At 35.6% G+C, this 22730-nt stretch overlaps 1 protein-coding gene across 2 annotated transcripts; it reads right to left on the reverse strand.

The window, feature by feature from the left end:
- Positions 1-4348: 4348 nt before the first annotated feature.
- LOC129264744 (calcium-binding protein LPS1-alpha-like) lies at positions 4349-21413 on the reverse strand. Of its 2 annotated transcripts, none has more exons than XM_064102219.1 (9): positions 21264-21413; positions 20753-20890; positions 18381-18411; positions 14050-14187; positions 11680-11710; positions 9829-9963; positions 7134-7263; positions 6050-6165; positions 4349-4841 (listed from the first exon to the last, which is right to left on the reverse strand). In XM_064102219.1, the coding sequence occupies exons 4-9, from the start codon at positions 14050-14052 to the stop codon at positions 4798-4800; spliced, it is 459 nt and encodes a 152-aa protein (XP_063958289.1). In that variant the 5' UTR covers positions 14053-14187; positions 18381-18411; positions 20753-20890; positions 21264-21413; the 3' UTR covers positions 4349-4797. The 2 variants fall into 2 exon arrangements, with proteins under 2 accessions (XP_063958289.1, XP_054758658.1); XM_054902683.2 differs by lacking the exon at positions 21264-21413 and adding an exon at positions 21013-21140.
- Positions 21414-22730: the final 1317 nt, after the last annotated feature.

The following is a 22730-nucleotide window of genomic DNA, read 5'->3' on the forward strand; positions in this document are numbered from 1 at the left end:
TTAACAGTGTGAGTTTAAAGAACTACGCTTAATTTATTGAGAATGAAATATCAAAACTTAAAATTTGTTGTTTAAGATATCAACACTTGTTTAAGCTGTTGAAACAGTTACTGTAAGATTCATGTAGTAAAAGGCGTTGTATACATTTTTAAAGAGGATTCGCTGAGTTGAATGCAAAGTAGGGCAAATTTAGCAATTTTAACAGCATTTATATATGAATCTACGCAATAACAGAAGTAGGGCCTATAACAAATTTGATAATCACAAAAATGTTGTTTCTGTCTTGAAAGATGGGGGATGACTGTACAGCCCCACCCCTCCGAAAAGTGCGGGGGATAAATCCAAACACCCGGGATTTATTTCGGTGATCAGGGGCGTCCTTATTGGTTGTGGGAGAGGTTGATGGGTCGGTCCTAATGTACAATCACATGCCCCTGCATGTCCCTTCTATATTCACGCACATTCGCAAAAGTGGTTGCTTTTACAATCAAGGAATATAAAAGGCTCCATGTACAATCATGGAATAATCATGTGTAATGTAATCTCAAATCGACGATGTCAAGCTATTAGGCACTTTAAGAGTAATCCTACAAGAGAAAATTATCGTGATACACATTTCCTTCTAAAACTCACCATATATGTATTTTGTTCACCCCTCTTCCTATTTTAAGCCCGAGCATCTTTATTACTTACGAAGTATTGGGCATTGGTGTATCAATAATATTTTCATATTAAAATGCAATTGTTTAGACACTGAAAACTCCAGATATTAAGGATATTTGATTTCAAGTGATTATAGATTAAAGAGTGGTGCCCAACCAAAATATCCTCTCCGAAGAATGTGTCAAGGATGGGTGGGTGATTAAAAAGAGCGGTGGAGACATCGGAATATGTTAACTCCTATAGTTTTCGTTGTCCGATCATCCTTCCGGTGCTGCTTGAGAGCCATGGCACGTCCCTGGAAAGCAGATGTGCTGGGATCCTTTTTTTGCTTTTCAAATTTACCTCAGCACCCCAGTAAAACAAGTGGAACGCCTCTGGCAGTTTCGCCTGCATTACGCGATTTGAGCAGTGCTGACTTTGAAAACAGCTATTAAATAATTATTCATAAAAGAAAATACTCTTATGACAATAAAATACTATTTCCATTTACCCAACATGACATTTGACCATGACCATGTGACCTCAGACATGTGCAAAACAACTCGATTAAGCTTATGTCTATGTTTCATGAACTACATGTATAGATCCATAAACTTTCTAAGTTATGATGCCAATTCAACAAATACACCCAGCATTATCAAAGTTCGTTGACTCTAAATGACCTTTGATCTTGGTCATGTGACCTTTGATCTTGGTCATGTGACCTGAAAATTGCACAGGATGTTCAGAGATACATAATTGCTCTTATGTCTAAGTTTCTTTAACTAGATCCATAAAATTTCAAAGTTATGATGACGATTCCACAAATACCCCAACATGGTCAAAGTTTGTTGACCCTAAGTGACCTTTGACCTTGGTCAAGCGACCTGAAACTTAGGCAGGATCTTCAATGATACACTAATACCCTTATGTTTAAGTTTCGTGAACTAGGTCCGTATACTTTTGAAGTTATGATGACATTTCAAAAACTTAACCTTGGTTAAGATTTCGATATTGATTCCTCCAACATGGTCTAAGTTCATTGACCCTAAATGACCTTTGACCTTGATTATGTGACCTGAAACTCAGACAGGATGTTCAGTAATACTTGATTACTCTTATGTCCAAGTTTCATGAACTAGGTCCAAACACTTATGATGACATTTCAAAAACTTAACCCTGGTTAAGATTTCAATATTGACGACGCCGCCGCCGCCGCCGTCGGAAAAGCGACGCCTATAGTCTCGCTCTGCTATATGCAGGCGAGACAAAAATCGTTCCTAGGATCCTGAGCCCTGGCCATCGTACGATGACCAAGGGTGTCCGGACGGCACCAAGTCCTAAATGGCCAAAACACATCGCAACATCGTAAAACTAAGGACGGGAATGTCACTGAGGTATAAGGCATGAGATAAGATTTATTTGTTTGGTCGGCGATTTGTTTTTCCTGATTGTATTCCGCATATGCTCAACCTCCTAATTTACCCTGTTCATATATATTCGTTTGCAGATTAGAACCACATTATTTCAATATATGCATACGAGGTAGTAAAACGAGCGATGAAATATAAGCGATTCTGTTGCAAAAAAAAAAGAGAGAAGAAATCACGTTGTCCATTGGCGAACTAGAGGTGAAAATGTTGTCTGTCGTGCGGGACGTAATTGGGACCTTTCGCAAACCTCACGGACGCTAATATTAGGGTCCCCTAACACAAAAGTTAACGCTTAATCAAACACTTGATTTTTAAGATTGATTGTACATTATAGTTAATAGAATCAAACGTAGAAAACTGCTCTACAATCAATGCTAAGCTTTGTGTTACAGGGGGGTTACAGGCCCTACAGATCTGCTTTTCGTGTGCAAAATTCTTTCCCGCGACACCCGCACCATACATGCATGTATGTACATTACGACTGGTGGCTGGAGATATTCGAAATGCAGGACCTACAATAGATTATAACATGGATAAGAAAGTGGTTTTTCAAACAAATCGAGTACATATTGAGTGAGGAAAAAGTAACTGAATTAAGGCTTAGATATAGATCATTACAGTCCATCGAATCGATATTGCATTTAATGTGGATTATTGGTGGATCTCTGGCAATTGATTCCATGGGTCAAATCACCTCTCCAGCAGAAACCCTTTTGCATGCGTTGATTGTGTATATACACAGCATGTATACGTCTGAACAAGGAGTTACATTGGTCTGAGCACGTACCAGCCGAAATTTCTTTTGTTTACTCCTACACAAACGATATGCCTCTAGCACACAATGTAATGGGCATTATGTTTTACTTTCCCCAGAAATGGGGATTAGATTCGAATTCCCGGGGGGACCACTTCCATTGATGAGTGGATACCAGGGACGACCATGCGGTTTCGAAAAGCACCCTAAACAAGGGAAGCAAGGCTTTTCCAGATTATGAAAATCCATCTCTTAACAAGTATTTAGCTTGTGAAACCCTACAAGTATTGAAAACATATCCTCTTTTCAGTATTTAAACATCGTTTTTGACACCCTTATAACGTTACATAGGCCTATACGTAACGTACTTGCACACTCTTTCCTTTTTTACGCGTGGTCGCGCCTGGTATCCACTCTTCAATGGAAGTGGGCCCCCCGGGCGGCCTCTCGAGCTCTGGGAGGAACCAAAAGTGGCTTTGGAAAGTCGTCCTAAATCGGATATATCGCTGTTACCATAGTAGCAACCAGAATTTTGCACACGAAACGCAGATTGAATGTTTCCGTTCCAGATGCGAAACGAAAAAAAATCTCGTGTCACACAATTTGCATTGCAGGACAGAGTTTTACGACCATGACGACGGGCCCAAAAGTCTCTTCCAAAATCAACTACCGTCGCAAATAAGCGTTCACGTTCTCCAACGAAAGGTCGGGATTATCCTGGACGACGCGCAATATTATGGCATTTTAGCAGTCAATTCACAGACGCTTTCTAAAACGCAGATAATTTTTTGTCAAAAGCCCTACATAACAAAGCAGCCTTTGTCGAAAATCAGTGAATCAAAACAGCAGTGTCGTCCTTGACTCTGGACAATGACGTATTTGCATTTTTTGTAAGGTTCGAACCTTAAGACGATGTACTGTCCCGGTCCACCAACTTTCGACAATGACCTCTAACCTGTCCATTGTGATTTGAAGGGCATTTTCATTAGATTCTGAATGTTGCAGAAAGCGTCTGTGAAGTAGATGCTAAGATCTGCTATTTTCAACTGTAGTTTTCCCATGGACAAAATATTTTTGTTGGTTGTAATTTTTCGCAAGACTGTCCAGTAATAGGCCTACTTTATTTTATCACAAAATAAATTGCATTTCCTCCTCTCTTTGGAGAGCAGGTTGATAAATGTTGTGAAAATGACCCGTTTTTCTAGCACGGAATCGCCCCATATTGTGCACTTTATATTTTAATAATTATTGTTTTAATCTTTAGTATTATTTAGAGTGTTTGATACATGGGGTTAATTAACATTTAATTTGCAGGAAACAGTGATGGCCGTCAGTGAGTCTTTTGTGGGGCTGTGACAATTAAGGTTACCAATCGCTCGTAGTGTCGTGCGTAAATTACGAAACACTTTTTTTAAAAGCTTCCAGAAAATTCATGAGGAATAATCCTCACTCTTTAAAGTTGATTACTTTTGATACAAGCTATGACACAACTGACATAAAAACGAAATACAAATTGTAATGCAGTTTAAACAGAACTTTATTACGTTATAATTATGTTGTTATATTTGTTATCGTACGTATTCCATGTATATACGAAATTATTTCGCTACAATAACGGTACCTTTTCCTTTTTTAAAATCTAATTTTTCAATTTTTAAATCACTTGGAATTAATGATTTAAAGCGCAAATTGCGACACGTGTGTGTATAGTGTGTACAGTATAAATGGGTGCGTACTTTATCAATCATTTCGCATTTGCCATGAGCACCTCCTTGCAGTGTGTGTGGTGTGGGGGAGGGGTGGGGGGTTGAAATAAGGCTAGGTGGTAAATATCTCTTGTAAACACCGTTAACGATATTTAAGACGATATCAGTATTCGCCTCTTAAGTCACCATTGGTTTTATCGTTCCTTTAGTCTCTCTTTCAGTTAGTTTTAGATGTGGAAGTAAGAAATAGAAAACACCATCTTCACTTAGGCAGGGGCATTTTAAGCAGTAACGCCTCACAGAATTCTGTTAGAAAATAAGAAGAATGAATAGAAAATAAAACATTACATTTCATTTTTTTAAAACAAATTGTCAGCGCCAATCACTGACGCGCCTGCAATAAAGAATATTTTATTATAATTATTAATCTGGAATTGTATACCGAAATTTGTCCGTTCATGCAAGCCTCTTTCCCTCTTTGAAAGAAGATGAAAACAAGGAATGTTAAAGGCATGCTGGGAAAGTGATGATAATTAGAACAGAGCAATGCAGTAAAAAAAAAGGTAACTAGGCTACCCATTTTAACATTTTGTAAATGCAATCCGATGTTAGTAAGAATGATAACACTCATTTATTGAATTTTCTGTGAAAATCAGATTGATCTGTTTCTTCTTCTCTCGTCCTGTTCTGTCTTACTTGTGTTACAGGCGTATCCCGTCACAGACTTTTGCTTTCAGGGAATTACGCCTCCTTCTCTTAACAAACGTGTAAACAATAGGTTATATATTTTTACCTTTTTATGAGAAATGATTTTGTGTAATTTATATTGAAGAATGATACTTTTTGAAAATGACAAAAATATGTTAATTTGAATTTCACCTTTCAAAAGGTCACAGTCACCGGTGCTATTTTCAAATTAAGATGAAAGTTAGCAACACGGAGACGTTGATATTATCACACCATTACAAAAGTAACAATCTAGCTTACTTGTAGCTACGCTGTTTTATAATTTTATTTATTTATATGTTTATTCTATCCCGTAAAAAAACACAGTATGATGAAAAGGTCCAATGACAAAAACTTAACATGATTACAATCATTTCAACATAATCGTAGATGAATAACAATAATAACAACCAAACATTATATGAAATATCGAACATAGATATGTAAATACATACAACAGGACAACCATAGTTAACGAAAACCAGTATAATAATTGCCAAGGAGTAAAATTTTGATTACAAGGCTATCAAATGATTAGAGTATTGTGGGGTTTTCTTTATCAAACGTGAAATATTCGGAAGAATATGGAATAGGTAAAGGCAATTTCAAAAGTTAAAGAATCGACCAACGTTAGAAAGGCTGACTGGTTGAGAGCAAAACATATTAAGTCCTTTAAAAAGTAATTATGGTGAATAAAGTAAATTCAATTTTACAATTTATCATAGATTCAAATACTACCCATCCCCGATGGCACATCGATTAAACCAAGACTTCCGTTTATACATTACCTTCGTAGTTAATAAGGCCGTCGCCATCCTTGTCAGATTCTTCAATCAGTTTATCGACTAGCCCATCCTCTACTTTCGGATTAATAACTAGGAGCCCTTTCAGGAGTTCGGTGCGACTATAAAAAAATAAGAAAATTAAATTTCGTTGAACAGTAGTTCAGAGGTTCGACTCTTGTCTACCAATAAAGATGAATACGGGTTCGAATCCATCTCCTTGCTCTTACGTTCCTGTAATAAGAAATTTATATGCTTCACCCTACCTAGGTAAACTACATGAATAACAGGTAAAGTGGTCTATTTAGTCGAGTCGGAAATGGGGGCTCTTCTTGCACCACTATGATATATATATATATATATATATATATATATATATATATATATATATATATATATATATATATATATATATAATATATATTTCAACAACTCTTTTGAATTGTCTGAAGTATATGAATCTTGATGTTCCCATTGCCAAATCGTGCCCCATTGGTTCAAAATTTGCAATTTTGGCGGCATCTTGGATTTTCATGAAAATCAATTATTTTCATATTTTTTGCACAGACAATGTGAAAATCTTAAATGAATACGCATTTTACTATGATTTTAGATAGTAAAAATCGATTGCAATCGCTTTCTGGACAATCCGAATAATGTTTTTTTTTTAATATGAGAATTTATGCCAAACATTGATATCTATCTGTTTTATCATTAACATCAACAGCCTATGCAAATTATCAGCATTCGACACGGAAGAGGATATGCTTCATGAGAGTATTAAGGTCTTAATTTGCTTAGAAAAAAAAGGGCAAATACATTATGTATTACTCGATACTGCGATAAAATGACACAAAAAATCAACCTCCTTATCAAGCCGCCCTTTCACACGGTAAAAAAAAATCGTAATTTGAATGATGATTCCAGTGAAAAATAAGGCTAATGACGAGTATTTCCCACGTGTGAAACCAAACTAGACCATGATTAGAATCACGAACGCTAATCACAGTCACGATTACAATAGCAATCATCATTACAATGATGATTTAGTAAATGTTGTAAGTAGCTATAAAATTGTACATGCTCTCACCATATTTTTCCCTTGCCATCCTTGTCAAGAGATTTGAAATAATCTTTAATTTGATTTTTGGTGTATGATTTCGTCTTCTTCTCCCCCCTCGCCAACAATAGGTACTCTTCAAATTGAACACGTCCGTCATCTGTTATGATTAATAAAAAAAAAGACCTCGAGTCTAATCACCCCAATAATGTATTGAGATTAATGATCCAATTTCTTGTTATTTGTTACTAAAATTAACTGAATGAAGAAATATGATATCCATGCTTTAGTTTTCTGAATGGGAAGGAATGAACCACAAGCGAATAGATACTGCTTTGAAGTTTTATATCTCTATCACTGCAGGGATGTGCAATATTGCACGTCGACATACATTGCGTCGACTTACCATAGAGTATGATAATCATAGAGCATCACCAGGTTCATGTTTACACAACCCACGTTATTTTGTCTGAATTGATACTACTTATACTCTAAAAAAAAATGGGTAAAAGTGCTCCACGAGGGTTATTATGTGTCCAACCAACATTGGGCATTTCTTTTGGGCATTTTTATTTATCCAGTGTGATGAAAATTTTGTCCATTCTAAAGTAATTGCTGCTTATTCTTTAACCTTACTGGACAACATGCTTCCCGCATTGGGTAAAATATTGCCCCAAATTGGTTGGACACATAATTACCCTCGTGTTGGTAAAAATGTTACCCAATATTTTTTTTAGAGTGTAGAGAGTGTTTGCACCACGACACAGATCGCTTTTAAGAAAATGTTTTGTCAAGTGCTCTTCAGGACCCGCTTCAGGACAATGAGCAACCAAGAAGTCTTTATCGAAAACTGGTGAACCAAAAACGGCAGTTTTGTCCTGGACTTTGACATATCTATTTACAATTTTTCATCAGCTCCGAATGTAAATGGAATAAGAAAACGGATGGGAAAGATTAAATGGTAGCATATCTGCTAATTTACCAGGCTTATCAGATAGATCGATCAATGCGATCTTATTTCCTGAGTTTGAAAGCCATAATAATCTGCTTTTATATAGCGCTTAATACATCGGAACGACGTGTCTGAGCGCTTTACAGATATATTATTACCCCGGTCATTGGATTCAATCAGCCATTCCCGCGCACACAATGTGTGCACATCCTCCACTCCCTGGGGATTATTCCAGTCAGTCCGGTGAGGCGCACACAGTACTGGACAAGCTACAATGACTTTCACATCCTACCGGGTACCCATTAAGTACCTGGGTCGAGAGTGGCAAAGTGTGGATTAACGCCTTGCCAAAAGACGCCAGACCGCTGTGGGATTCGAACACACGACCCTCTGTTTAAAAGGGGAGAGTCAGAACCAATACACCACGGCTCCTCAACATAAATTGTATTTTCAATATAATGAAACTTTCCCAGCATGCCTTTAACATTCCTTGTTTTCATCTTCTTTCAAAGAGGGAAAGAGGCTAGCATGAACGGACAAATTTCGGTATACAATTCCAGATTAATAATAATAATAAAATATTCTTTATTCGCTTCTTTAAAAGCACAATCTCATACAAACCTAAAAATATACACAGGATACAGATAAAAACACGAGTACAAGAAGGTATAAAGAAGCAGTCCAGCGAAATCACAAATTATAGCAGATATCATAAAATACAAAAAAAATACTGCCCACTCACCCCCCTCCCCCTATATGACAGACATGAGAATTCGAAGACGTTAATTGGTCCAACATAATAAAATCAAGGTACAATGTACGTGAGGGTACTTCCGTGAAGTTGGGGCACAAATTGCAACATCCCAGCACAACCCCAGACCAACCACACCACACATTCTCCCCTCGTAGGCCGTTCAGGTTAAATAACATGCCACAAACTTCCAGCAAAAATGCACGGTCCCCAAACAGATGCAAAACCCACAAACAATAAATGCACAGTGCAACTAGCCTTGAACTAGGCCAAAATGACACAACCTGCGCCCCAACTTCATGGAAAGACCCCTAAATAGAAATCACTGTGTGCATAGGAAATATTAGTTAATGGAAGCAAAAATGTATAGATTTTTGTACAAAGGGTTTTCCTACTATCCGTAAATGAAATTAACTACTCATACGTGTATTGTGACAATATACTTAATCATTATTTCAAAACATTTTACTAACCTTATTTTTTTAATTTTTGTAAGCTAATCTAACTAGTGTTACTACAGTTACCCCAAAACAGCAAAACTATATGTGATAATATCAAATAATTGTAAATAGAAAGCAAGGCAGATTTATACCTCGGTCACATTTGCTCTACGGCGAGTCGAAAACAGTTTTTTTTGTACCAGCTACAAATAGCTGGTTTGAAATAAAAATGAATAAAACGGCTGTTTTCGACTCGCCGTACGGCCGCCGTAGAGCAAATGTGACCGAGGTATTATAGGAAGGCAACTTCTTAACTTACACAATATTCCAGTACATTTCGACACTTATATAGCTTACGTGTGAATCCAAATTCAAACATTCATCGACCTGAACCCCTAAAATCATATTATGCAATTACTTAACAGAAAATGATGAATATTCAGCAAGTTTATGTAGACCTATACTTGAGGACTTGGCTAGTAGGCACGGGCCCTCGGTTCGTTGAAACACCCTTTGCCCACCATATTTATCATCACAATCGATATATTATATACCAAATCAAAAATGTTTATTTTTACTTACTGTTAATATCGACTTCAGCAATCATCGTTTTAATCTCATTTTTCGTGTAGAAATCTCCCATCACATCATGCAACTCCTTAACAGATATGCTGCCATCACCGTTTGTGTCAATCTTGCTGAACTTCTTCCTGAAACCTAGTTAACAGACAAGAGTCCATCATGTTTGTTGGAACGAAAAGAAATGGAAAAAAGAAGGGGAAGGTGGTGCTAATGAATTAGAAATTGTTATATTATCAGCGGTATATTCATTCTAAAAAGTTTACCCAATATTGGGTAAAATGGGAACATGCATGTTGGTTGGGTAAAAATATGCGAGCGAGCGATAATTTTGTAATTTTTAGTACAAAATTTTGTGATAGATTTTTGTCTTTTCCTTCGTTCCTTTTTTTCTTCTTCCTTGGTTTTGGAACTTTTTTGGGGTCCATGGCCTCAAAGCCCCAGTCTGTACCCAGTTGGGGGGGGGGGTAGTCCTTAAGATCGACGTGTAAGTATAATGATAGCTTTATTTCTATAACAAGACTAGGTACTTCGTAAGGACTAGAGAAATAATGCAAGCGCAAAGCGCTAGCTAATTTTTTATAATGGATCTGCAATTAGCAATTTTGAGGAGTCTTTACCTTTTATACACTCTTCTAAATTTCCATTTTCATATCTTTCGCATGTTCTCCATTTATTTTATATCATGAACCTGAATAAAGAAAACTATTAAAAAAATGAAGTGGTATTCAAAATGGTGGTAAAATAAAAGGGGCACATCACATGCGCTCGGGCGGGGTAATTTCAAAAAGATAATTGCATGTCTAAAAACATAATCATGAACATATAATTCTATTTCATTCTGGAATTTTATTTTTCTTTCTTCATCCTTCTTTGTAACAGTTTCCAAAAGGAATGGTTTCATTCAGTACCAATACACATAAAAACTTATGAGAAAAACAGTATTTATGATCGCCATGCGTCTATACGACAACCATCAGTAGAAAATCAAAACTATTTTTAGTACTATTATTTTTTACCATTATGTATATAATCATAACTATAATAATAATAATGATAATAATTATTATTGGTATAATGGTATAATTATTTTGTCATGATCATAAATTATTGAGGGGGGTCCCAGCCATGGCGTTATTTCCTTCGGCAAGAAATTTATCCACATTGTGCTGCACTCGACCTAGGTGAGGTGAATGGGTACCCGGTAGCATTTATTCCTTGAACGCTTTAGCGCCTATTATAATATGGCAGCTTAGCTACAGCCGGGGTAATAATATGATACCAATCAAAGCGCAGTTGAGTATATGCACATAGTAACTGCGCTATATAAATGGACATATTAGTATTATTATAACACAGGCTAAAACTCCATCTGAAATATGGGATGGGGGATATATACAACCCCCCCCCCCCCCGATCGACACCCATGATGCCCATTGCGCTAATGCACTTTACCAAATATTTCAACCAAGTTCTATGAATCAATTTGTGACTATAATGGATCAGGCGTAAAGCTTGAGATATCACCGGGGGGGGGGTGTAATACCAAATGCCGTATGGCCATATCAATCTTTGGAAACATATGTGTAAATAATCTATGATATAAAGGGTATAAACAACCACGTTTTTTCTCAGAGTACGACTGCATGCACACATCTAAGGAATCGCAGAACATTAATTGGAATCAAGACTTTGTCCGAGCTTGCACATCTGAAGATGAAAGTTAAAACACGGTCCTTCAGAATTAAAAAAAAAAGCTAGCCATTTCCATTTCCGATTGTGCTCATTGTAGGCGTACAATATAAAATGGTTCCCATATAGACAAAATAAATCAATATTAATTCATTTCTTTACCTTCAATTTGTTCTTCTGTTAATTCAGATGCCTGTAAGGAGAGAGAAAATAGACAAAAGAATCAGGGGCGGTGCCACACGAGGGGCAGGGGGGGGGGACTGTCTTTATCTCTCTCTCTCTCTCTTCTAATTTAGCCGTTGAATGCTGTTTCCAAGATTACTTTCTGAACTGGTGCGCAAATATAAAGTTGGTACCGGATAATGGTCTGCAAAAATTAACGACCCATACCCTTCTACCCTCGGTATTTCACTTGCATTATTTGCAGTATTTTCTGGGCATCTGATTTATAAATGGCAACCACTTTGTGATGTCTATAGAATATTATAACTTTACAATGTACAACTGAGCGAAGCTTGAAGTTAACGCCCCTAACCAAGCAATAAACGACTTTAATGACCAGGATTAAAGCCAGTAGTTTTTTTTAAAGAGAAAAGTAACAATTTGGCCCTTATGGTCAGTATTATGTTTAGGAGTTAATTTCAATTTAAAGAGCTCCTACAAGTGAACCCAAACCCCAAAATGTTGATCCTATTTACGCATAATGCTGAATCCAATCTTTGGAGGTAATTTTGGTCAAATTCCTACTTTTTGCCATACCGACCTGATTAACAGGGGATGCTACATAATAACATACGCAGCACCCCCCCCCCCCCGACACAATTGATCATGGGGGTTTCATCAGCACCCCCACTTCCCAGGGCCTTGGTACTTCGAGACTTCATTACGATATACTAAGCGTAACATAAAAGTTTATTAGTATTATTATTATTTTTATTATTATTATTACTACTACTACTACTACTACTTTTATTATTATCATTATTATCATTATTATTATTATCATTATTATTACTATTGTTGTTGTTATCATTATAAGTACAAGTCTGACATTGAGACTATAATGGTAAGGCTTGTTGACAGGTGGTCGGTTTTGACAAAAGTACATGCATCCCACTAGCTCTTTGTTAGCTCACTATCAAAGTTGGCTGATGATGTCACTACAGGAATGAGATCTGGAGATCGTTTTTACGGGGTGGAGCTTAGAAATTGAAAAAATCAAAAGTTATTTTTAAAAATCTATGAAAGATATTTTCATGCTTAAAAGCAACATTTACATAATATGAGTCGTATTCAGTTCCACTGTGAATAAATTAGAATAATGGTGTTTTTTTTTTACAAGGGCTCTTAAAGTACAAGTGAAACAACAAAGCATGTATAGGTCTTGCGTGCTCTTGAGGCCCGAATCAACATTACTCCGTCACGTAAAAGAACACAATACTAAAAGATCAACGATGTTATGTTTAAAACCATTTAACAAACTAATTGAATAACAAAATAAAATTGGTTTAGTACTTGTTTCAGATTATAATGGGTTTGAAAATGTTGCAAATTGTCGTAAATTTAGACCCACCTATAGGTGCAATGTACTTTAGAGCAAATGTGACCAAGGTATACCTCGGTCACATTTGCTCTACGGCGGCCGTAAGGCGAGTCGAAAACAGCCGTTTTATTCATTTTTATTCAAACCACCTATATACGGCTATATACAAAGAATGTTAAAACGGCTGTATTCGACTCGCAGTACGGCCGCCGTAGATCAAATGTGACCGAGGTATTAGTCTGCTTTGCAAACCCTTCACTCGAGTAAAGGGTCTGAATTGCAGCCTACTCATGCCTTGTGTACTGAAGGCCCTCTCCAGCAAGTTTTGTATGTGCTAGTCTTTGCGTGGAGACACACTTGTTGATCAAAGTTCAATCAGGGGCTGTGCCTGCAGACTAGTCACATCTACGGCGGCCGTACGGCTAGTCGAAAACAGCCGTTTTATTTATTTTCATTCAAAGTATATTACGTACCTGGTACCAAAAAAAGAGAGTTAAAATGGCTGTTTTCGACTCGCCGTACGGCTGCCGTAGAGCTAATGATTGTGACCTATAGGTATCATGAATCCTATCATCACATTCTTCCATGAAGAAAGGGTGTATTACAGATAAGCAGTCAAAATTGACGTCATTTCGGTGTTGAAGTGAAAGACAATCTAAACTATTCCCCCATTTATTAGAGAGAAAAAAAATCGATTAAGTTGAACTTCAAAGACAAATATGTATTAAATGAGTGAGCATGCAATTTAAAATGATAAGGTATGTATGCCGAGAGCTTCATATCAACTAAATAACCTCGAAAGCAACATTAAATTTGTAGGAAATGCTTCTTTGTAGGAAATGCTAAATGCATTAGTCTACAGATATTTTTAAATGTAAAATGCCCCGCAGAGACACACAAATAGACCACGTTCCTCGAATTAAAAAAATATATAACTTTAATTAACGTCTTTCCTTGAGTAAACAGTTTTAATAACGACTTCAACTTACCATTTTCTGAAATTATAAATTGAAGACAATAGACAGATTCTTTCTGAGACTTTATGCCTATCTCTGGTTGACTTGTTTGTAAGGAATGTGGAAGGTGCGGTGCTGGCATATAGTTTATTGAAAGGAGAGTGGGTCAATCTGTAACGAAATTCAAAGAGCAAACGTAAGGTTATTCTGTTTTCTTAGCGTACCTTGAAATATCTCGCCTTAGGTAGATTACATTTGAAATATTTCGACTTTATAATATTATACTATTATACTTTTTATGGATATCATCAAGTCGCAATATTTGCTAATGTAAAATTTGACGTTGGTGTTGTGTCACTTTAGCACAGTATATATCGATGTATATAAGTGCCATCGGTGGATGAGCTATATGCATTAATGTGATTTTGATAATGTTTTGCAAACTCAGATTAGGTGTCGATGTAAAGCAAACTAAATTGTGCTTCCATCATCAGCACCAACATCGACATTGAAAATGTCAATTTTTATATCTTCTTAATTATACTTTAAAAAAAATCTAGCAGGGCCCAGTCCTCGATAATTCTAAAAGAATTACTAGCTATTAATACGACGAAGAGCTAGATTTTAAAAGAAAGTATATCTGTGATTATTTTTTCTTTATAAGTTTATCTTCAAGTTAAGGCCTTAATTCACTGTAGTTTTACATTTTTCAGCACATCAGCATGGACACATCAGTCGTAGATTTACTACCAAGGGTTATTACCTGAACATTTTCGATGGTGATTAATAATTAATCTAACCATTCGAAGAAAAAAAAATCTCTGAGAAGTACAGGGTTATATATCTCTCTCATATTAATTATTAAAGTTTAATAAATTGTCATGAAAACATTTTGGGACCACAGATTGACGATTCATAGTCGCCCATAAAGTAGTGCGCGTCTCTTACAAAACATAATATTATGAAACAACCCAATGGTTACTTTACACGCAGTCATACAAACAAGCGAAATACACTATAGATATCATTATAATATGCTTTTCGCTTCATTGCAAATGAAAGAAAAGTGGGGAAAATTATAGGATTAAAGGATTTACTTTTAGACATTAAATGGGTTTAGCGATACTTGGTATAAAACTCTGAAAAAAAATATTTTGCAATATAAGGGGAGGATATATATTTGGAATAAAAGTTTAGATAAACAGATTCATAGCTCCGGTACAACGCCACATTCTACGTCTAACTCTTAAGGAAAATTATTCAGGCAATCAGAATTGTCGTGGATTGTTCTGCATTTAAATGAAATTTGAGGACCGTGAAGCATATATTTTTTTATTCTATAGCACTTTGAATCATTTATGCCAGTTCATTCAGAGGAAATCATTAACATAATTCTTTCTAAGTTATCCTATACCAAAGTTCTTACGTATTCCCTTTTCTTTCAAATTTTAAATCTCGATTAGAAGTTTATAATAAAAGGTTTCCATATGACCGTTTAGATCGAATTCTCATATTACAAATAATTTTGTCTGTATATTCTTTAGATTTTTGGCTTGCATGCTGTAACCTTAAATTTGAATTTATTGGTTTATTTCATTTACTTATCAATGCTTTTACATGTACAAATCAGAAATTAAAAAAATACTACTAAATAGTAAACACAAAAAAGAGAGAAAACAATGATCATGGGTAATATCAATGCAAATGAAATACGATATAAATTCATATCATCACCTTCAATCAGGAGAGAGAGTTTCACCTCAAAACTTAATTCAGGATTTTTTTGAGTTTTCTTTGTACAAAAGTACAGGATCTCACTTTGAAATTTCATCTTTTTTTAGCTCTTTGTATTTATTTGCTGTCACTCACATCTCTCATTTTTGTTACGTTTACTTTTTTTTTGAAAACGTAATAAATAAATATAAATGGATGCTATACATATTTGGTAATTAGTGAGAGACAAATATTTTTCTCTCGAAAAGAGATTGTATTTTGGGGTTCGCAAAAATAAACTTTTTAAAAAGCAAGGTAATAAATCTATTAAGGAGCGAAATCCCTTTGGAAAACAAGTACATAATACATTGCATTTGGGGTGTGGTTTTGAATTAACAGGGTGTGTGCGTGTGTGCGCGCATGTGTGTATTTTTTTCCTTTGGAGAGGGGGGGGGGGTGGGTTGGTGAAGATCAAAGTTAAATCTGGATTTTAGATATCACCACCACGACGAATAAAGCGTTGAACTCTAAATTGCAGCAACGCCCTTAATACTTTATGAGCATTTAGAAATTTAGAACAATGCATAATATAGTGACAGGATATTACGATGCATGATCGGCCAAACAAAATTGAAAAAAGGTGAAAAGTAATACCCTCCTAATATTCAGAGGCTATTTTGGACAGGAATGGATCAGAAAAAATGGCTTCGCTTTGCTTCAAAAACTTTCAAGGGTCTGGAAAGTCTGCTATTTATTTCAAGAGGCGTGGTGATACGCTGTAATGCACCGTGTTTGGGTAGGTCTAACAGTAGCCGCTATGGAACACAAGCTTCCAGGTATGACAAGTGGCGCCGCTTTACTCCAAAAAGACTTGTTTTTTGTAAATGTAAAAGAAGTCTGCTTCATCAACAATGGGCGTGATGATACGCTGTATGCACCACAATGACGTGTCTATATTTTCCTTCTCATTTAATTTTCTTAGCGTTTGTAAAGTCTGATACAGTAAATAGGGGACCGATGTTCTCGGATATTTTCCGGCATAATTGTTAACATAATCCCAAAGTTAAGTTATCTTTATGCATGGTACGATGTAGAAAATTTACGTATGTGTGAAAGAAGAACATTTGGAAATATCAATGACGCAATCTACACAGTAAAAACGATGTTTAAAAAATATAGGCCTATATACAACGCTCTTTACTATGTGAACCTTACCGTAGTTGTTTAAAAGGTAACAAACAAGTGTTAAAAATCTTAAGCATTAAAGTCGATCTTTTTAAATTTAATTCTCAATAAATCAAACATGGTTGTTGAAACTGTTATACAACTACTGTAGGTTGATATAGTACAGTAAACATTGTATAAAATTCGGAAACGGCATGTTTGCTGTGTAAGCAGGAAAATTTACCATGATCGATCCAGTATACAACGATTTAACTAGAGAGAGAGAGAGGGGGGGGGGGGAGAGGGGGGAGAGATAGAAAGAAAGGGGAGAGGAGGGGGGAATACAGTATGTCCATTTCCAATATTTTTGAGGAATATTTTTTACTTCTTTGTTGTATGTTTTCTTTTGATTTACTTAGGAATCTTTTACCATGAGTTTATAGAGGATAGTGGAGACAGCTTTCTGCTCCAGACGTTTTTGCTACGCCCCAGTTCTTATAAGAGTGGCCATGGTGGCGGACCCACTAAGAATGAGATTTCACTCAAGCTACTGATGCGTTTTTTTTATTATTCAAAACCAGATTGTATTTTGATGATTGGGTCATAAATACATCTAGCCCTGAAATAAGTCGTTTCGGGGAAGCAAACCATAGACCATAATTAAGAGCCTTACTGATATGAATAGTTTACGCGTCACACTATCTGAAGATAATAAACAATCTTCATTTCACTGATAATGTTTGCGTTTTCAAGCACTCTTTGAAGGACATATTTTAACTGATACACACTTTAGACATGTTTAATAAGTGTTTGATAAATATATTTGCAAAATAAGGGAGTGTCGGTAGTAACACTACATCTTCGCCACAGGGAAATTAGATACCAACTATATCTTTGACAATCGTGATATATTGAGAAAAAAAATGGGTGGCAACGAGAAACTTTTTTCTTGTTAAAAAAAAATCTAGCATTTTAGTCAGAGAACCTCATTGACATTATTTTTAAGATTCTAGACGTAATTGATTTTGCCAAAGTGATAATTTATCAATATTATTATTTATAAACCAAATTAACTATTCCAATCATATGGTAAACCAATTAAATGGAAGTAAAAGCGGTTTTGGGAGGTGAAGATTTTTTTTAGATCACTATTTTTCTGCAGAGCGATTATTTTGGAAATGTGTCTTGCTCATGAGGACTTTTTTCTTTTAAAAACCTTTGCAACATAAAATCCCTTCACCTTTCTAGAAATCCTGCATGAGCCGCCGAGTCTTAATAGTCGATCGAGTCTATGCAGGGGCGGCGATCCTTGGGGCACAGTGCCCCCCCACTTTTTGAAGCACTGAAAAAGTGCCCTTTTTACGCAAGAAAAATGCCCCCTCACGAACTTATAATGTGCCCCTTCCACCTGAGGAAGGCCCGTTTTAGGTATTACAAACCTGGTTCCCATATAGACAAAATAAATCAATATTAATTCATTTCTTTACCTTCAATTTGTTCTTCTGTTAATTCAGATGCCTGTAAGGAGAGAGAAAATAGACAAAAGAATCAGGGGCGGTGCCACACGAGGGGCAGGGGGGGGGGACTGTCTTTATCTCTCTCTCTCTCTCTCTCTTCTAATTTAGCCGTTGAATGCTGTTTCCAAGATTACTTTCTGAACTGGTGCGCAAATATAAAGTTGGTACCGGATAATGGTCTGCAAAAATTAACGACCCATACCCTTCTACCCTCGGTATTTCACTTGCATTATTTGCAGTATTTTCTGGGCATCTGATTTATAAATGGCAACCACTTTGTGATGTCTATAGAATATTATAACTTTACAATGTACAACTGAGCGAAGCTTGAAGTTAACGCCCCTAACCAAGCAATAAACGACTTTAATGACCAGGATTAAAGCCAGTAGTTTTTTTTAAAGAGAAAAGTAACAATTTGGCCCTTATGGTCAGTATTATGTTTAGGAGTTAATTTCAATTTAAAGAGCTCCTACAAGTGAACCCAAACCCCAAAATGTTGATCCTATTTACGCATAATGCTGAATCCAATCTTTGGAGGTAATTTTGGTCAAATTCCTACTTTTTGCCATACCGACCTGATTAACAGGGGATGCTACATAATAACATACGCAGCACCCCCCCCCCCCCGACACAATTGATCATGGGGGTTTCATCAGCACCCCCACTTCCCAGGGCCTTGGTACTTCGAGACTTCATTACGATATACTAAGCGTAACATAAAAGTTTATTAGTATTATTATTATTTTTATTATTATTATTACTACTACTACTACTACTACTTTTATTATTATCATTATTATCATTATTATTATTATCATTATTATTACTATTGTTGTTGTTATCATTATAAGTACAAGTCTGACATTGAGACTATAATGGTAAGGCTTGTTGACAGGTGGTCGGTTTTGACAAAAGTACATCCCACTAGCTCTTTGTTAGCTCACTATCAAAGTTGGCTGATGATGTCACTACAGGAATGAGATCTGGAGATCGTTTTTACGGGGTGGAGCTTAGAAATTGAAAAAATCAAAAGTTATTTTAAAAAATCTATGAAATATATTTTCATGCTTAAAAGCAACATTTACATAATATGAGTCGTATTCAGTTCCACTGTGAATAAATTAGAATAATGGTGTTTTTTTTTTTTACAAGGGCTCTTAAAGTACAAGTGAAACAACAAAGCATGTATAGGTCTTGCGTGCTCTTGAGGCCCGAATCAACATTACTCCGTCACGTAAAAGAACACAATACTAAAAGATCAACGATGTTATGTTTAAAACCATTTAACAAACTAATTGAATAACAAAAGAAAATTGGTTTAGTACTTGTTTCAGATTATAATGGGTTTGAAAATGTTGCAAATTGTCGTAAATTTAGACCCACCTATAGGTGCAATGTACTTTTGAGCAAATGTGACCAAGGTATACCTCGGTCACATTTGCTCTACGGCGGCCGTAAGGCGAGTCGAAAACAGCCGTTTTATTCATTTTTATTCAAACCACCTATATACGGCTATATACAAAGAATGTTAAAACGGCTGTATTCGACTCGCAGTACGGCCGCCGTAGATCAAATGTGACCGAGGTATTAGTCTGCTTTGCAAACCCTTCACTCGAGTAAAGGGTCTGAATTGCAGCCTACTCATGCCTTGTGTACTGAAGGCCCTCTCCAGCAAGTTTTGTATGTGCTAGTCTTTGCGTGGAGACACACTTGTTGATCAAAGTTCAATCAGGGGCTGTGCCTGCAGACTAGTCACATCTACGGCGGCCGTACGGCTAGTCGAAAACAGCCGTTTTATTTATTTTCATTCAAAGTATATTACGTACCTGGTACCAAAAAAAGAGAGTTAAAATGGCTGTTTTCGACTCGCCGTACGGCTGCCGTAGAGCTAATGATTGCGACCTATAGGTATCATGAATCCTATCATCACATTCTTCCATGAAGAAAGGGTGTATTACAGATAAGCAGTCAAAATTGACGTCATTTCGGTGTTGAAGTGAAAGACAATCTAAACTATTCCCCCATTTATTAGAGAGAAAAAAAATCGATTAAGTTGAACTTCAAAGACAAATATGTATTAAATGAGTGAGCATGCAATTTAAAATGATAAGGTATGTATGCCGAGAGCTTCATATCAACTAAATAACCTCGAAAGCAACATTAAATTTGTAGGAAATGCTTCTTTGTAGGAAATGCTAAATGCATTAGTTTACAGATATTTTTAAATGTAAAATGCCCCGCAGAGACACACAAATAGACCACGTTCCTCGAATTAAAAAAATATATAACTTTAATTAACGTCTTTCCTTGAGTAAACAGTTTTAATAACGACTTCAACTTACCATTTTCTGAAATTATAAATTGAAGACAACAGACAGATTCTTTCTGAGACTTTATGCCTATCTCTGGTTGACTTGTTTGTAAGGAATGTGGAAGGTGCGGTGCTGGCAAATAGTTTATTGAAAGGAGAGTGGGTCAATCTGTAACGAAATTCAAAGAGCAAACGTAAGGTTATTCTGTTTTCTTAGCGTACCTTGAAATATCTCGCCTTAGGTAGATTACATTTGAAATATTTCGACTTTATAATATTATACTATTATACTTTTTATGGATATCATCAAGTCGCAATATTTGCTAATGTAAAATTTGACGTTGGTGTTGTGTCACTTTAGCACAGTATATATCGACGTATATAAGTGCCATCGGTGGATGAGCTATATGCATTAATGTGATTTTGATAATGTTTTGCAAACTCAGATTAGGTGTCGATGTAAAGCAAACTAAATTGTGCTTCCATCATCAGCACCAACATCGACATTGAAAATGTCAATTTTTATATCTTCTTAATTATACTTTAAAAAAAATCTAGCAGGGCCCAGTCCTCGATAATTCTAAAAGAATTACTAGCTATTAATACGACGAAGAGCTAGATTTTAAAAGAAAGTATATCTGTGATTATTTTTTCTTTATAAGTTTATCTTCAAGTTAAGGCCTTAATTCACTGTAGTTTTACATTTTTCAGCACATCAGCATGGACACATCAGTCGTAGATTTACTACCAAGGGTTATTACCTGAACATTTTCGATGGTGATTAATAATTAATCTAACCATTAGAAGAAAAAAAAATCTCTGAGAAGTACAGGGTTATATATCTCTCTCATATTAATTATTAAAGTTTAATAAATTGTCATGAAAACATTTTGGGACCACAGATTGACGATTCATAGTCGCCCATAAAGTAGTGCGCGTCTCTTACAAAACATAATATTATGAAACAACCCAATTGTTACTTTACACGCAGTCATACAAACAAGCGAACTACACTATAGATATCATTATAATATGCTTTTCGCTTCATTGCAAATGAAAGAAAAGTGGGGAAAATTATAGGATTAAAGGATTTACTTTTAGACATTAAATGGGTTTAGCGATACTTGGTATAAAACTCTGAAAAAAAATATTTTGCAATATAAGGGGAGGATATATATTTGGAATAAAAGTTTAGATAAACAGATTCATAGCTCCGGTACAACGCCACATTCTACGTCTAACTCTTAAGGAAAATTATTCAGGCAATCAGAATTGTCGTGGATTGTTCTGCATTTAAATGAAATTTGAGGACCGTGAAGCATATATTTTTTTATTTTATAGCACTTTGAATCATTTATGCCAGTTCATTCAGAGGAAATCATTAACATAATTCTTTCTAAGTTATCCTATACCAAAGTTCTTACGTATTCCCTTTTCTTTCAAATTCAAAATCTCGATTAGAAGTTTATAATAAAAGGTTTCCATATGACCGTTTAGATCGAATTCTCATATTACAAATAATTTTGTCTGTATATTCTTTAGATTTTTGGCTTGCATGCTGTAACCTTAAATTTGAATTTATTGGTTTATTTCATTTACTTATCAATGCTTTTACATGTACAAATCAGAAATTAAAAAAATACTAATAAATAGTAAACACAAAAAAGAGAGAAAACAATGATCATGGGTAATATCAATGCAAATGAAATACGATATAAATTCATATCATCACCTTCAATCAGGAGAGAGAGTTTCACCTCAAAACTTAATTCAGGATTTTTTTGAGTTTTCTTTGTACAAAAGTACAGGATCTCACTTTGAAATTTCATCTTTTTTTAGCTCTTTGTATTTATTTGCTGTCACTCACATCTCTCATTTTTGTTACGTTTACTTTTTTTTTGAAAACGTAATAAATAAATATAAATGGATGCTATACATATTTGGTAATTAGTGAGAGACAAATATTTTTCTCTCGAAAAGAGATTGTATTTTGGGGTTCGCAAAAATAA

This window comes from Lytechinus pictus, chromosome 7 (assembly GCF_037042905.1).
Source record: "Lytechinus pictus isolate F3 Inbred chromosome 7, Lp3.0, whole genome shotgun sequence".
Taxonomy (NCBI): domain Eukaryota; kingdom Metazoa; phylum Echinodermata; class Echinoidea; order Temnopleuroida; family Toxopneustidae; genus Lytechinus; species Lytechinus pictus.